The sequence below is a fragment of the Pipistrellus hanaki genome, assembly GCF_964339955.1.
Source record: "Pipistrellus hanaki genome assembly, chromosome: 14".
NCBI classification, from domain to species: Eukaryota; Metazoa; Chordata; class Mammalia; order Chiroptera; family Vespertilionidae; genus Pipistrellus; species Pipistrellus hanaki.
Window position 1 is genome coordinate 16,370,949 of NC_140516.1, and position 13,834 is coordinate 16,384,782.

At 55.1% G+C, this 13,834-nt stretch overlaps 1 protein-coding gene across 1 annotated transcript in view; it reads right to left on the minus strand.

Moving 5' to 3' along the window:
• The window catches only part of SLC29A3 (solute carrier family 29 member 3), a 35,446-nt gene that overhangs the window by 11,437 nt on the left and 10,175 nt on the right, over positions 1-13,834 (minus strand). Inside the window, exon 3 of the mRNA XM_084904969.1 lies at positions 1,497-1,579. Within this exon, the coding sequence (XP_084761095.1) occupies positions 1,497-1,579 (83 nt within the window). The remainder of the gene's footprint in view (positions 1-1,496; positions 1,580-13,834) is intronic.

A 13,834-nucleotide genomic window follows, 5' to 3' on the forward strand; every position in this document is an offset into this window, starting at 1 on the left:
TGCACTTTGGTTTTAGGATGGGTGCAAGTTCTTCAACATTCCCTCCATTGAGAGATGGGGTCTCTGTCCCCTTGAAGCCAGTGGGCTCTGTGACTGCCTTGAGGAGTCGATGACACGGAAGTGACACCATGTGACCGCAGAGAATGGGTTACGAGAACCACGTGGCTTCTGCCTTATCTCTTGGAACACTTGTTCTTCAGCCACAATATGAAAAGCCCTACTACCTGAAGCCAACATGGGAAAGACTCCAGGGAGAGGGGAGCGGAGGGGAGAGGAGGGGAAAGGAAGGGAGGGGAGAGGAAAGGAAAGGAGGAGAGGAGCCCCCAAGGAGGCCAGCTCCAATCCCAGCTGTTTGCAACCATGGGAGATACACCAAGTCAGAACTGCCAACTGAGCCCGCTGATTCCCAGGATCCAGAGTGACACTAATTACTGTTACTGCTTTAAGTCACTATGGTTTGGGATAATTTTTACACAACAGATCGTTGGAATGGCCCCATAGCATAACATGTTCGGAAAGACTGGTCAGAGCTGGCTTAGCAAACACACATGAAGCACATGTGTTGCCCTCTCGTCTCCTGCACTCCGGCAGACATCACTAATCCATCACAGCACACTCCCTAAGGCCAAACGTGCCTTAGATTCCCGTTCAACCAGAAATCCAGGCAATCACTACAAATTGGGCAAAGTTAGGTAAAACAGGTTTGCCATTAGAGATTTAAGATTTCAGTAGTCTGTGCCCCAACTCAGGTTTCTGAAACATGGCGTAGCTGCTATCACCTAGCGGTAACTCAGGGGGAACCCGGTGCAGTCGCTAGGGCTGTTGGCCTTGTGAACCGAGACTGAGAATGGATGGCAGCAGGCACCCACCCAGAGGGGTCTAAGGGCCATGCTATTGGCCTGGCTGTCCTGTAAGTCACTCCTTCTTCCATGGTGCATCCAGATGGGGGCTCTCTCCCAGCCCCTCACTAACATAGGCTGGAAGTTCCCCACCCGCCCCTTTGTGAGGAGTGGACACACGAGTTGGTGTTACCAACACAGCACCGAGCAGTTAGGTGAGCCAGTTCCACACATCCAGAGCCAGACTCCTGGGAGGCCGGGCTCTTCCCTCCAAGCTGCTCTCAGAAATGCTCGGAAGACCAGCTGCCACAAGACCTGCTTCCGGCCCCACCTTGCCATCCAGCCAGGACAGAGAGGCTCCCTGGAGAGGAAGATGGAAGGAGACCCACTTCCCCACGCCCCCTGCTGGCTGCTGATGCCGTGTGACAGTGTGTGGCTCAGGAAGTCTGCTTCCAAGCGGGGCCTTCCACTGGCAGGGCCCCGGGTAACTGACCTGGCTTCTCAGTCTTCATGAAGGAGTCTGAGCTGCCTGCCTCCTACCGTGGTGGCCACCGTTTAAGCAGGCAGAAAAGCAGCAGCTACGGGCAAAGGGAAGTGGAAGAGGCGGGAAGAGAAGGTCGTGAAGGTCGGGCTTGAGAGAGGGAGGAAAGTGCCTACCTGTTGACGAGCAGGAAGTTCGCCACGAGGCACAGCACGGAGGGCACGGTGGAAGCGATGGAAAGGTAGCTCTCAAAGTAATTCTGTAAGCACAGAAGTGAGGAGGCCGCTGAGGTTACTCGGGACTGCGGGGAGGGGTCCCCCCAGCGCACAGAGACAGGGTTCCTGGGGTGGGCTGCTCCCTCCCGTCTTCAGAAACCTACAAAAGATGGGTAAGACACTCCAAGATGGCATGGTCCTGCCCCATCTCCAACCTAGGTCACTCACTGGGTCACTCCGCACACAGACACCTCCATGAGCCGTGCTAGGTGCTAGGGACATGAGGAAGGTAGACTGGCCAAGATGAGGACACTGGGTTTTTCCTGGGAGCAGCACAGGGGCATTATAGACAGAGAATCCATGAGCCCACAGACGATAAAGAATTCCAGAGCAGAATGTGCTGGAACCTACGGCTACAGAAGCTGTGCGGCAGCCATATACGTGTTTTACAACACTCGGAGAACTGCCCACTTATTAGGGCGGATTCTGATGTGTGCACATCATCCCTCAATATACTTGTGTAAAGAAACAACACTGGCCCTGGCTGGTTTGGCTCAGTGGATAGATCACCAGGACTGAAGGATCCCGGGTTTGATTCTGGTCAAGGGCATATGCCCAGGTTGTGGGCTTGATCCCCAGTGGGGGGCATGCAGAAGGCAATGCATCAATAATTGGCTCTCTCATTGGTGATTCTATCTCTCTCTCCCTCTCCCTTCCTCTCGATCTAAAAATCAATGAAAACATGTTTTTAAAAGGTTGAAAATCGCTGCTAGAAAGCATAACAGGTGCTCAGGCCCGTTAAGACTGGAGTGAACCACTGGGGGTGTAAGACAGAGTGAAGGGTTTTTTTTAACATCTCAAAACACCGCAGGAAGTGACGTTAGAATTCTGTGCCCCCCCCCCAAATTGGAGGTAGGAGCAGTGTGTTCTAAGGGAATTCCAGGTAGGGAAGGGGGGGGAGGGGGCTAAGTACTTGAGGGAATGGGAATGGGTGTGGGTTTGGGGACAGGTCCCAGAGGAGGTGGGATTTGAGTCAGACCTTGAAACAGCGGGTCAGATCTCTCTTTTCTGGGAGTCTCGCTGCAACGGAGAGGCCAAGAAAGACAGATGTCATAATGGGCTCCTCCAGTCTGAAGCACAGACGCTTCCAACGTCCCTTTTTAAGCCTGCAGATGCTTCTGGTCGTTGCAATCTGCACCCTGAATGCCAGGGCCTGGCAGCCTTGCAATTAAAATGATAATCACGGCCCACGTGGCCCATGAACCATGAGCCTTAGAAATAGCCTTCCTCCTCTGAGGCGCCCCCTCATTGTTCCCGCCCCGCTGGTCCGAGGCACGCAGTCAATTACATCTTGACACAGTGGCTGGGCCTACGGGAGGCCAGGCAGGCAGGCAGGCAGGCAGGCGGGGAAACGGAAAAAGGCCCAGGGGAACAGCTGGCTGCACATGGGGGCCAAGACTGCCCCGATGCAAGCCCCCAACGAGGCGCCCTTGGTTCTGTGGCTGCTTAGTCCAAGGCAAGTCCACGCAGGGCCATCGCACGGCATGCAGAACCTGTCTCTGTCTTTTCGAGCCGGCTCAGGCTGCCTGACGCTTTAGGAATGGGGATTTCTTCGGTAACTGAACGTTCTATAGACTGATAAACAGGAAATTTGGAAAGCTTTAACTACTGACAACTGAGTAAGGCTACGGCTCCCTTCGGCTGACCGAGCCCATTTCTCGGCTGAACAAAGAGCAGGAGGGGGTGGAGGGAGGACGATGGGGTGGGCGGGCAGAATGCACTGGACCCTGGGCCATCTTTCCGCTGGTACAGAGGAGGCTGCAGATGGTGATGTAGGTTGGCTCAGCACATCCCAAGGGGCTTTTTTCTTCAACCTAATTCCTGGCATAAACATGTGGGGTGTGTGTTTTGTTTTGTTTTTGTTGTTGTTGTTTTTCTTATTTGCTGCCTTTGCTTGTCAATAGAGTTCTAGCAAAATGAGGCGTGGTGGGCAGACTCGTCAGGTGGCCCCATGATCCCAGGCTCCTGTGTTCACGCCCTTGTATGATCCCTTTCACTGAGTTTGGACAGGACCTGTGCCTGGATCCTAACCAGAGAAAAAGGCAGTGGTGACAGGTGTACAGGATGCTATGCGTGCGACTATGTTACAGGAGATGGTAGCACCATCTTGCTGGACTCTTTTTCCTCCTTGATGGCTGGAGGCAATGGCTGTGCTGGGGAGGCCCCCGGGGCAAGGACTGCAGACGAGACCCCTAGCTGCTGAGAATGGTTTCTGGCCAACGCCCAGCAAGAAACTGAAGCACTCAGCCCACAACGGCAAGGAACGGACTCCTGCCAACAACCCAAAACGGCGTGGAAACGACCTTTTCCAGCCAAGCCTCCAGGAGCCTGGGCCAACCCCTTCGTGGCTGCCACTGAGACCCCGAGAAGGACCCCGCACCCAGACTCCGGGCCTACAGACACTGTGAGACAGTGAGTGTTTGCTGTAAGCCACTAGATTTATAATACTGTGTTAAGCAGCAATAGATTGCTAATTAATGAGAGTTTCAAGTAGCTGAGTTCCTACTAACCAGGGTTTTTCTGAAATGGCAGCCTTCCTGTTGCAATTCAAATTCAGTTCCTTGCCCTGGCCCCTGTGGCTCAGCTGATTGAACATCATCCCGTGCTCAAAACTGTCAGCTTTGATTCCGGTCAGGGCACATACCCAGTTTACAGGTTAGATTCCCAGGACATGTACAGGAGGCAATTAATCTATGTTTCTCTCTCACACACACATATGGACTTTCTTTCTTTCTTTCTTTCTTTCTTCCTTCCTTCCTTCCTTCCTTCCTTCCTTCCTTCCTTCCTTCCTTTCTCTCTCTCTCCCTCCCTCCCTCCCTCCCTCCCTCCCTCCTTCCCTCTCAAATTAAGATTCATCAACTAAAGCCCTAGCCAGTTTGGCTCAGTGGATAGAGTGTTGGCGCCTGTGGACTGAAGGGTCCTGGGTTCGATTTTGCTCAAGGGTACATGCCTGGGTTGTGGGCTCAATCCCCAGTGAGGGCCGTGCAGGAGACAACTGATTAATGATTTTTCTCTCATCAGAGATGTTTCTCTCAGAGATGTTTCTATCTCTCTCTTCCTCTTGCTTCCCCTCTGAAATCAATAAAAAATATTTTTTTAAAAATCAATCAACTAAAAAACAAGAATCTCTATTATTTAAAAAAAAAATTCAGTTCCAACTAATCATGATCTTTTATTCAACCTCTGGCCAGACAAGAAGGCCAGTCTATCTGCCTCTTTAAGTGTAACAAAGGCTACACATGCTGGTTACATCATAGCCTCTGCTCACTAACTCTTTTGCTGAAACCAGGATCATTTGTGCAAGTGGCATGCACTGATTTCAAGAAACTGAATTGAGTGTACTACCACCTTGGATCTGCTCACCTCACCTGTCCCTCAAGCCTCTGCCATGATACTCGGTCCCATGGTGTTAAATCCACTGCCACCAAGTGAAACACCCTGTGCCTCTGCAGGGCCTGGGCCCACCTGCTGCCGGGGCCCACCTGCTCCCTGGTGCCGGGGGAGGGGGGGAGGGTCAGGTGACACTCTGAAAGGTGAGGGGTCAGGTGACACTCTCTGAAAGGTGAGGGAGGCAGTCTCGTGACACAGACTTTGACCAGCAAGAGGCAGGCGATGGGGAAGAGACAGGAGAGAAACTGCCTTCCTCTCCTTCAATAGCCTCTTCCAAAATGCGGTGGCTCCACAGGGCATCTTTGGAGACAGTCCGTGTCTGAGCAACCAGCTGTGGCTGTGGCGAACCCAGCAATCCGGCAGCCTGTTTGCTCTGGTCAATGCCGGCCTCACTTCCCTCTCCCCACACTCTTACTTCCCCACGACTCACTCCCTGAGGCGGTGTCTGCACTGAGGGTTCTCAGGCTCCGTTCTCAGGCTCCGTTCTCAGGCTCCTTCGTAAGAAACGCCCCACAGCGAGGCCTACATTCAATTCTTTTTTTTTTTTTTTTTTAATTTATTTATTTATTTTTTTAATATATTTTATTGATTTTTTTTTTTACCCCCTCCCTCCCTCCCACACATCCCCTCCCTCCCCAGAGTTTTGTGTCCATTGGTTGCACTTATATGCATGTATACAAGTCCTTCGGTTGATCTATTATCTCCCCCAGATCTTCCTCCCGTCCCCGCTGTAACTTGACAGTCTACTTGTTGATATACTGTCTCTGTATCTATCTTATGGTTCATCAGTTTATAATGCTCTAACATCATGCTGAGTGAAATAAGCCAATCAATGAAAGAGAAACACCACATGACCTCACTCATTTGTGGATAATAAAGAACATTATAAACTACATTCAATTCTTGATGTGGCACTTTGCATAGTTGCTGCGGCTGGCCTTTCCCGCTGTGGTTCACCGGCTTCGCCTCTAGGAGTGCTGGGCTACCTTTTCCGTCTCACTCAAGGAAAGAGAGACATCTGAACTCTGCTTCAAACGCATTGCAAGTAGAACGGGAAGAGTCCTGCTCCCTCTGGAGCAACTCGTAAGCATCAGCCCACAGGCGGTGTTAGGGAAGGCGATGCTCTGGGATGACTGAGGCCACAGTCTCCGCTGGGCCCGACACCTGAGAACTCCCTCAGAGGCTCTGCTGTTCTTTTCCCCACTGGGTGCCCTGCAACCTGCTTGATGAGCATGGCCTCTACCTCCAGGGGTGAACCAAGGACCCCGAAGGCCAGCTGTGGCCCCGGAAAGTGGATGTAAGACAGGGGAGCCCCTCAGAGTTGTCACATGGCAGCCCTGGGGTCGGGGTGGGTCTTGTGTAACTGCAGGTGGAGGACAGTGTGTGATTCAGCAAAAAGGTGGGGCCGGCAGGTGGGCGGATGCCGCGGGCAGGACACTATCAGATGAGGCCTCAGCAGGAGATCCAGAGACTGGGGACCTCGTGCCCTCAGGCTGGCTGGGAGGCCACGTCCATCCAGATCGCTCTCACTTCCTGTTTTAACCCATCCTTGTGTGCACTGAGCTGGTGTTGGGTGTGTAAAATAGAAAGCACAAGGGGCCCGATGCCCTCAGGGAGCATGTGGTCGGAGTAATCCTAGGACCTAGGCTGTAGCGGTGGATACGGGTCCAGCGGGAGGGGGCGGGCTGGGCACTTCCCCGGGCATTCCCTGAAAGGCTGGGGGAAGTTTGCCAGGCAGATCGGGGAGGTGGGGTGCTAGGGGAGAGGGGAACAGCACAGGCAGAGGCTTGGAAAGATGTTTGTCACTTAGGGCTCCAACCCAAGTTTTTGTTGGAATAAGCCCTGAGGCTTTCCTCAGCATCGGAGGAATCTGCTGAGCGCAGAGCACGCTGCTCTGCTGTCTCCAAACTCCCTGGGACCGAGGCAGAAATGAGCCACATCGCCCACCTCACCCTCAGGGTGCTAATGGGACAGAGAGCCCATCAGTCACCATTCTGAGTTCTCCGACCACCTGAGGAGCGGGGCCCAGCCCCGAGGAACAGAGAAAACTGCTCCTGGGAAGTCTCATCCAACCTCCCGGCCCTTCGCTAGTCAGTTCCCCTGCTCTGGGGTTCCTGGGCTCCGAGGGCTCGGCGCTGGCCTCTGGCCGCGGTAACAGCAGAGGTCACTCACCCCGGCCCCCGCCGGCAACAGCCCCGCTGGGCGCCAGGTAACTGATATTTGAACAAAAACGCTACGTGGGGCCTGACCAGACCCCAGTGCATTTGCTCTTAACACAGCCTGTGAGAACAGGCACTTTACAGATAGGAAGCCTGAGGCTGAAAGAGGTGCAGATTTGGTGAGTACTGGGGGCAGGACCTTCTGATGCAGGACAAGGGGGGGGGGGGGGCGATGAGAAGGGAGGTACTTATTACTCCACAAACTGCCCTAGCTGAGTCTGCCGGCCTCAGAGGCACACAAGCCCAAACTCTGTCCCTGGGGTTGCAGGGTGTTCCTGGGATGACCAGTGGCCAGGACCAGCAGTCCGCGTGCCTACCCTGCAGCCAGCAGGGACCAGCCTGAAGGTTCCATCACCATGGCCCCTTCCCCCGGCCCACCAGTAGGTGCAGGGGAGTTGCCCGAGCCAGCACACCATGGGGTTTCCCTCCCCTGTCTCTTAACTCTTTCTTCCCCTGAAAGCCCCGTCCATTCTCCTGGGCATTTTTTCCACGGGCCCCGGGTCTGAGTGGTGTTAAAAAGAAAAAGACTACAAGAAAAGCGCTCACTCTGTCAGCCACCAAAATGGATGGACACGGCCCGCTGAGAAGCACAGACCGTGTTAAAGAGGATATTATAGCTGGGAAGCACCGGGCAGGCTCCCAGCCTCTCCCCTCCCTGCTCCAACCCAGCAAAGCCCCACCGCCTGCGAGGTGGGGGTGGGGCTCAAAACACAGCCTGTGGCTCAGCCAGTGTGGCTCAGTGGTTGAGCATCCACCTATGAACCAGGAGATCACAGGTCGATTCCCGGTCAGGGCACATGCCTGGGTTTTGGGCTCGATCCTATGTGGGGTGTGCAGGAGGCGGCCCATCAACGATTCTCTCTCATCACTGATGTTTCTCTCTCTCTCTCTCTCTCTCTCTCTCTCTCTCTCTCTCTCTCTCTCTCTCTCTCCCTGTACCTTCCTCTCTCTATATTTTTACTTTTTAAACAAATATATTTCATTGATTTTTTTTTTTTTTTTACAGAGAAGAAGGGAGAGGGACAGAGAGCCAGAAACATCGATGAGAGAGAAACACCGACCAGCCGCCTCCTGCACACCCCTACCGGGGACGTGCCCGCAACCAATGCACATGCCCCTGACCGGAATCGAACCTGGGACCCCTCAGTCCGCAGACCGATGCTCTATCCACTGAGCCAAACCGGTTTTGGCCCTCTCTCTATATTTTAAAGACCAGCCTATGGACAGACGCTGGCCCAGAGGGGCCTGGTCCGAGAGGCCGCCCAGGTGCCAGCTCAGCAGGGAGGAAGGAGCCATGTGTGCCCGGGCACAGGGCACTCGCTCCCGTGCCATGGCGAGGAGGACCCTCGTTTTCACTGGCCCCTCTCTGGCCCAGTCTGTGAACACCGGGAGAGGGAAGAGAGGCCCTTCAAGCACAATGTAAAAGCGCGGAGCCAGCAGGCCAGATGTGAGGCCACTTTATGGCGGGGAGCGCTTCCTCTCCGCTGCCACGCTGAGAGGCGCCGTGCTAAGCGTCTCTTCTGGAAGAATTTAATTCTGGGCTCGGAGTCCAGGGAAAGAGGCTTTTCCGGACAGGGAGGCCCTGAAACGAGCCCGTTTATCTCCGGCAGGCCCTGGCGAAGAGTCCTCCCCGGAACGCCATGTGGGCACTCTGAAAGAAAAGCAGCCAATTAGTCATGAGCTGCGTGAGGCGGGCGGACCTGGCGCAGGGCTCCGCGCGGCAGCTCTGTGCAGCCCCCGCCTCCGGAGCCAGGCGGCAGAGGCAGCGGGGCTCCTGCGGGGCGGGGCGAGAAAAGGCGATTCAGGCCTGGGGGTGGTAGCTCGAGGCAGCAAAGCGTTACCTGGATCACAGGGGCGTGAAATTAGTAGCAGCGAGCAGGCTGGCGCCAGGAACAGCTGGCCATGGCCAAGCTGTGGCCTGGGAAGCTGAAGCCGTTCCTGGGTAGGCCAAGAAGTGAGCCGAGGGCAGGTGTCCCCACAAGGGGTGGGGTGACGTCTTATCTGCATGTTCCAAGGCCCCATAGGGGGCCCTGCCCCGGGGGAAGCTAATGGTGTGTGCCCTGGGGCCTGGGTGAGCAAAGAGGACTGGCTGGGCCGGGAGGAAGGGGCAGTGCCTGTTCCACGGGCCAGATGAGCAAGGGAGACAGGAATCCACATCAACCGAGGTGTGAGGGAGTGGCCAGGGCAGACCAAAGCGGGGTCAGAATGGGACAGGTAAGTCCTGGAAAGATGCTGGCCAGAGACGAAGCCACTCTAAGGCCTGGGCCCCGCCAGCCCTCTGTTGGCCTCTCAGGCCACCTCCCAGCCTGGGCTCCAGGGGAGGAGGGGGTGACTATCCATCTGGCTCTGTAATGGCTGGGAGGCCCTCTCGAGCTGCAATCCCTTCTCCTGTCTCCTTGGGAATCCCACCAGAGGACAAGCAGCGCTCCCAGGTTTTCTGGACTGCGCCTCCCTCTGTGGAAGGATTTTTGGGGCACACCCCTCTCCTCTCTGCAAGAAGGTGCGTGGCCTACAGCCTGAAACGCCTTCTCAGAGACTCGCACCAGGAACCCTCACCCTCCTTGCCTGAATTTTCTCTCCCTCACAGCGGGTCCTTCCTCCTTTTCTGGCTAAAAGGCTCCCTCAGGTCTCTAGCCTGACTTTGCTGTCTCTAGTCACCAGCCCCTCCTCTCCTCCACTCCAACCCCCCTAAAAAGGCAGCACACAGCACCCCCTGGAGGGAAGGTTCGTGTTGCCGATGAGGAAACTGAGGTTTGGGAGAAGCCAGCACTTGCTCTGAGTTGCACAGCTCAAATTCAACCCACTGTCCCCAGAGCTTGTCCCTACCCGTCACCGTGCATGGCCTCTCTATTTTATGTCTTAAAAGACCACTCCTGCAGCCTCCATGGAAAATGACTGGAGCCGGGGCCGGGAGCCAGTGGCCAGCACGATGGCAGTGGAGCGGAGAGTTGGACGGACTTGAGCCATTTCAGGGGGAGAATTGGCAGGACTTGCTAACGGACTGACTGTGGGATGGAGGGACAGAGAAGAAAAGGGTAGCCCTCACTTCCAGGCTTGACCACCTCGGAGTAGGCAGGGAGTGCCGTTGACTGGGCAGGGACGGGAGTCTGCTACAGTGCATGCCGGGCACACAATGACCCACGATGAGATCCCAAACCCCAGACTGCGGGCCCACAGTGCCGTACTATCCTGGGAAGAGGTTCTTCCTCCTGAGCCCTCTGTCCCCAGAGCCCCGCACCGATGTGATATGCCCTCCACAAGCACTTCAGAGTTAAGTCTATGGTCGGCAAACTGTGGCTCGAGAGCCACATGCGTCTCTTTGGCCCCAAGAGTGTGGCTCTTCCACAAAACACCACGGCCTGGGCGAGTCTATTTTGAAGAAGTGGTGTTAGGAGAAGTTTAAGTTTAAAAAATTTGGCTCTCCAAAGAAATTTCAGTCCTTGTACTGTTGATATTTGGCTCTGTTGACTAATGAGTTTGCCGACCACTGAGTTAAGACATCCTTCTGCACGTACTCGCTGAGCTCAGTCCGTATTCCAGGCACAGGGGGTGTAGTCCACGTTCCTGCTTGCATGGAACTGATGTTTGGCCAAGGAGACAGGCGGCAAACGCATAAACAAGTAAACAGCTAGTGTGGCGGGCAGGGGCAAGTGCCAGGAAGAGATATAAGCAGGGCAGGTACCTATCACAGGTCTCAGAGCACCAGGGGAGAACCGCCGGGAGCCCGGAGTCCAGGGATCAGCAGCCGCCGCCCCAGGGCCAACGCTGCAGCTGTGACTGTCTGTGGTGGCTTCACTGCACAGAGGCTGAATCCAGATCCCGTGGCCCACAGGCCTAAAATATTTACCACTCGGCCCTTCGCAGAAAAAGCGTGCCACCTGGGTCTAGTTTCTTAAATAAGGAAATGGAAACCCAAGTCACCCAGCAAATTTGAAACCAAGTCAGAAACAGCCCAGCTCTCCTGAACCCCAGACCTTTCTCCACGCAGGGGGAGCTCATTTCTGTCCACCTTTCCACCCCTCCTCTGTCCACGTTTTGCCAAGCTCCCAACAAGGGCCAAGCTGGCCTCTGACTTCTATCCCTTTTGTTCCCTCTGCGCACCCTCAGCTGGAACCTTAGCAGGCAGAAAAGTGGCTCAGAAACAGACCGAGGGAAGGGTCAGAGACAGAGGGAGCCCTGGAAACCCACGCACAGGGACCCCGGCCTCTGAGGGGTGAGAGCTGCTTTGAGGCCTGGTCCCTGCTGAGGCTTGGGCAGCCTGTCCTTCCTCCTCTGCAGCCTGACCATGTGGCAGGGCAAGCAGGAAGTGGCCTTCCAGGAAACTCCCCACCCACTGCACAGCCCGTGCCTGCCTGGGGCAGCTTCTGCAGCTCCCAGTGGGTGCCATCAGTCAGGGTCCCAAGGCTGGCCATGGGGGGACTGGGACCGTGCTCTGTGGCACGTGGGAAAGAGGAATTGGTCTGGGGGTGCTCCGGCTGCTCTCTGCAGAAAGAAACCCAGGAGAACCACAAAAAAAAGCACATACACACACAAAAAAACGGGTCTTTGGTAGACAGAGCAACACTTCCTCACAGACACCACTTCTCCCATCTGGGGAGGCTGCTTGTCTTTGGAGGTCCACGTGGGTCAAAATCCACGAAACCACTTGGCTGCTACAGGCCTTGGGTGCAGGCATACATATACACACACACACACATACACACACACTACAAATACACGCATGCACAGAGCACCCCCAAGAGGCCGGCAAGGGTCCCCTCAGACCCCGCTCAGACAGCGATCCCTGTAACGAAGGCGCCCGCCACAGACTCCAATTTGGTCCTGCTCTCCGGGAAGTCGCGATGATCAATCACGTTAAGGAGACACTTGAGCACTTAAGGCCCAGGCCATGTTCTAATTTGTCCAGGAAATCGCCTCTGGATCCTAAGGACGAGTGTGGGAGGAAATAAAATCGAAGCCAGAGGGGGAGCGATCGATAGCCCAGGAGGGCCCGGGAGCCAGGCACAGGTGGGGAGAGCGGGCCGCGGGCACACGGGGAGAAAATAAAAAGAGAATGTGAGAAGTCTGAGGCCACCAACGACATGAGTGACAGCGCTTCGAGTCGGGCTTTTTCTCTCCCTCTGCAGGACGCAGCGTGGGCTAAAAACAGAAGAAAAAGCCATCACAGGTATATTTATTGGGAATGGCATGCTGGCTGGGCCTGCATTTAGAATCAGAGGGTGGACAAGGGAATTAAAAAAAAAAAAAGAAATCACTCATTTCTGGTTCTAATTTTTAAAAAATTACTTAGAGCTGCCATCCACACTTGCCTAAGCCACTGGACATCTGGGGGCCGCCCTCCCCACCTGGCAGCCACTCACCCACACCCTGTGCAGGACGCCTGGAGCCCCACTCCTAGCCCCCCATAGTCGGCAAACAGCGGCTCGTGAGCCACACGCAGCTCTTTGGTCCTTTGAGTGTGGCTCTTCCATAAAATACCACGGCCTGGGTGAGTCTATTTTGAAGAAGTGGCGTTAGAAGAAGTTAAATTTAAAAAACTTGGCTCTCAAAAGAAATTTCAGTCGTTGTCCTGTTTGATATTTGGCTCTGTTGACTGATGAATTTGCCCACCACTGGGCTAGACCAACCTGCCACTTCCTTTTCTGGGACAACAGGGCTCAAGCAAAATCCTGCGTTAGCATGTTCCCACGGGGAGGAGGGCTGCTTCAATCAGCACGGCTCTTTGGAACTCCGCCCTAATGGAGTCTGCGCCTCTTTCAGGAGGGACACGTGGAGCGCCACGATCCACCCACATCCAGAAGAGTGTGTGCTCCTCACGGAACAGCAAGCGGCACCGCGGAAGCGGCTCCCAAATGCCTGCCCTTCTGCCAGCCAGCCAGTGCCCAGGCCCCCCTGGGGAGAAGGAGCCAGCAGGGAGGGGCCAAGGTCTGTGGATATTTGCCAAACGCCCCAGGAAACCCAATGCTGCAGCCCCCATTCTTGCCTTCATGGCTCCATGGAGTGAGGGCAAAATACATCCTCCTGGCTGAGAGGTTAGAGGCAAACAGGTAGAGCGGGATTTTTCCAATTGCAGACTGCTACCCATCAAAGGACATGCAATTCACTGAACAGGTCCGGGCCAGAATCGGATTTCCTTTCATCTCCGGCTGCCTCCTCTCCTATTCCTAAAGATGCACTGTCCGCATGCTGTGCTGGGACCCCTCCTGTGCACCTGGGCCAGGCCCTCGGTCTGCTCAGGGGCCTCCCTCGGCTGTGTGTCCTCCTGGCCCTCAGCTCCTGTGTCTCCCTCTCCGCTGGGCCATTCACAGGAACACACACATTGGCTGCTACTTCTCTTCTATTAGCAAACAAAACCAGAAAATGGGTGTCCTTCCTGACGAGGCTTTCCCTATAATTCCTGCCTCATTTCTAGAATGAGAGAGTTTTAAAAACAAAACTCCTGGAGACAGTTCTCCAGGCTTGCTGTCTCTATTGTCCCCTCGCCCAGCCCCTCCCCCACCGCCAGGGGTCCAGCTTCTGCGTCTCCTCCCATGGCGCTGTTCCCAAGGCCACCAAGGACCTACACAAGGTTAAATCCAAAGGCAGGCTCTCCACCCTCAGCCTGGGTGGCTTACAAGCCACTTATGAGTA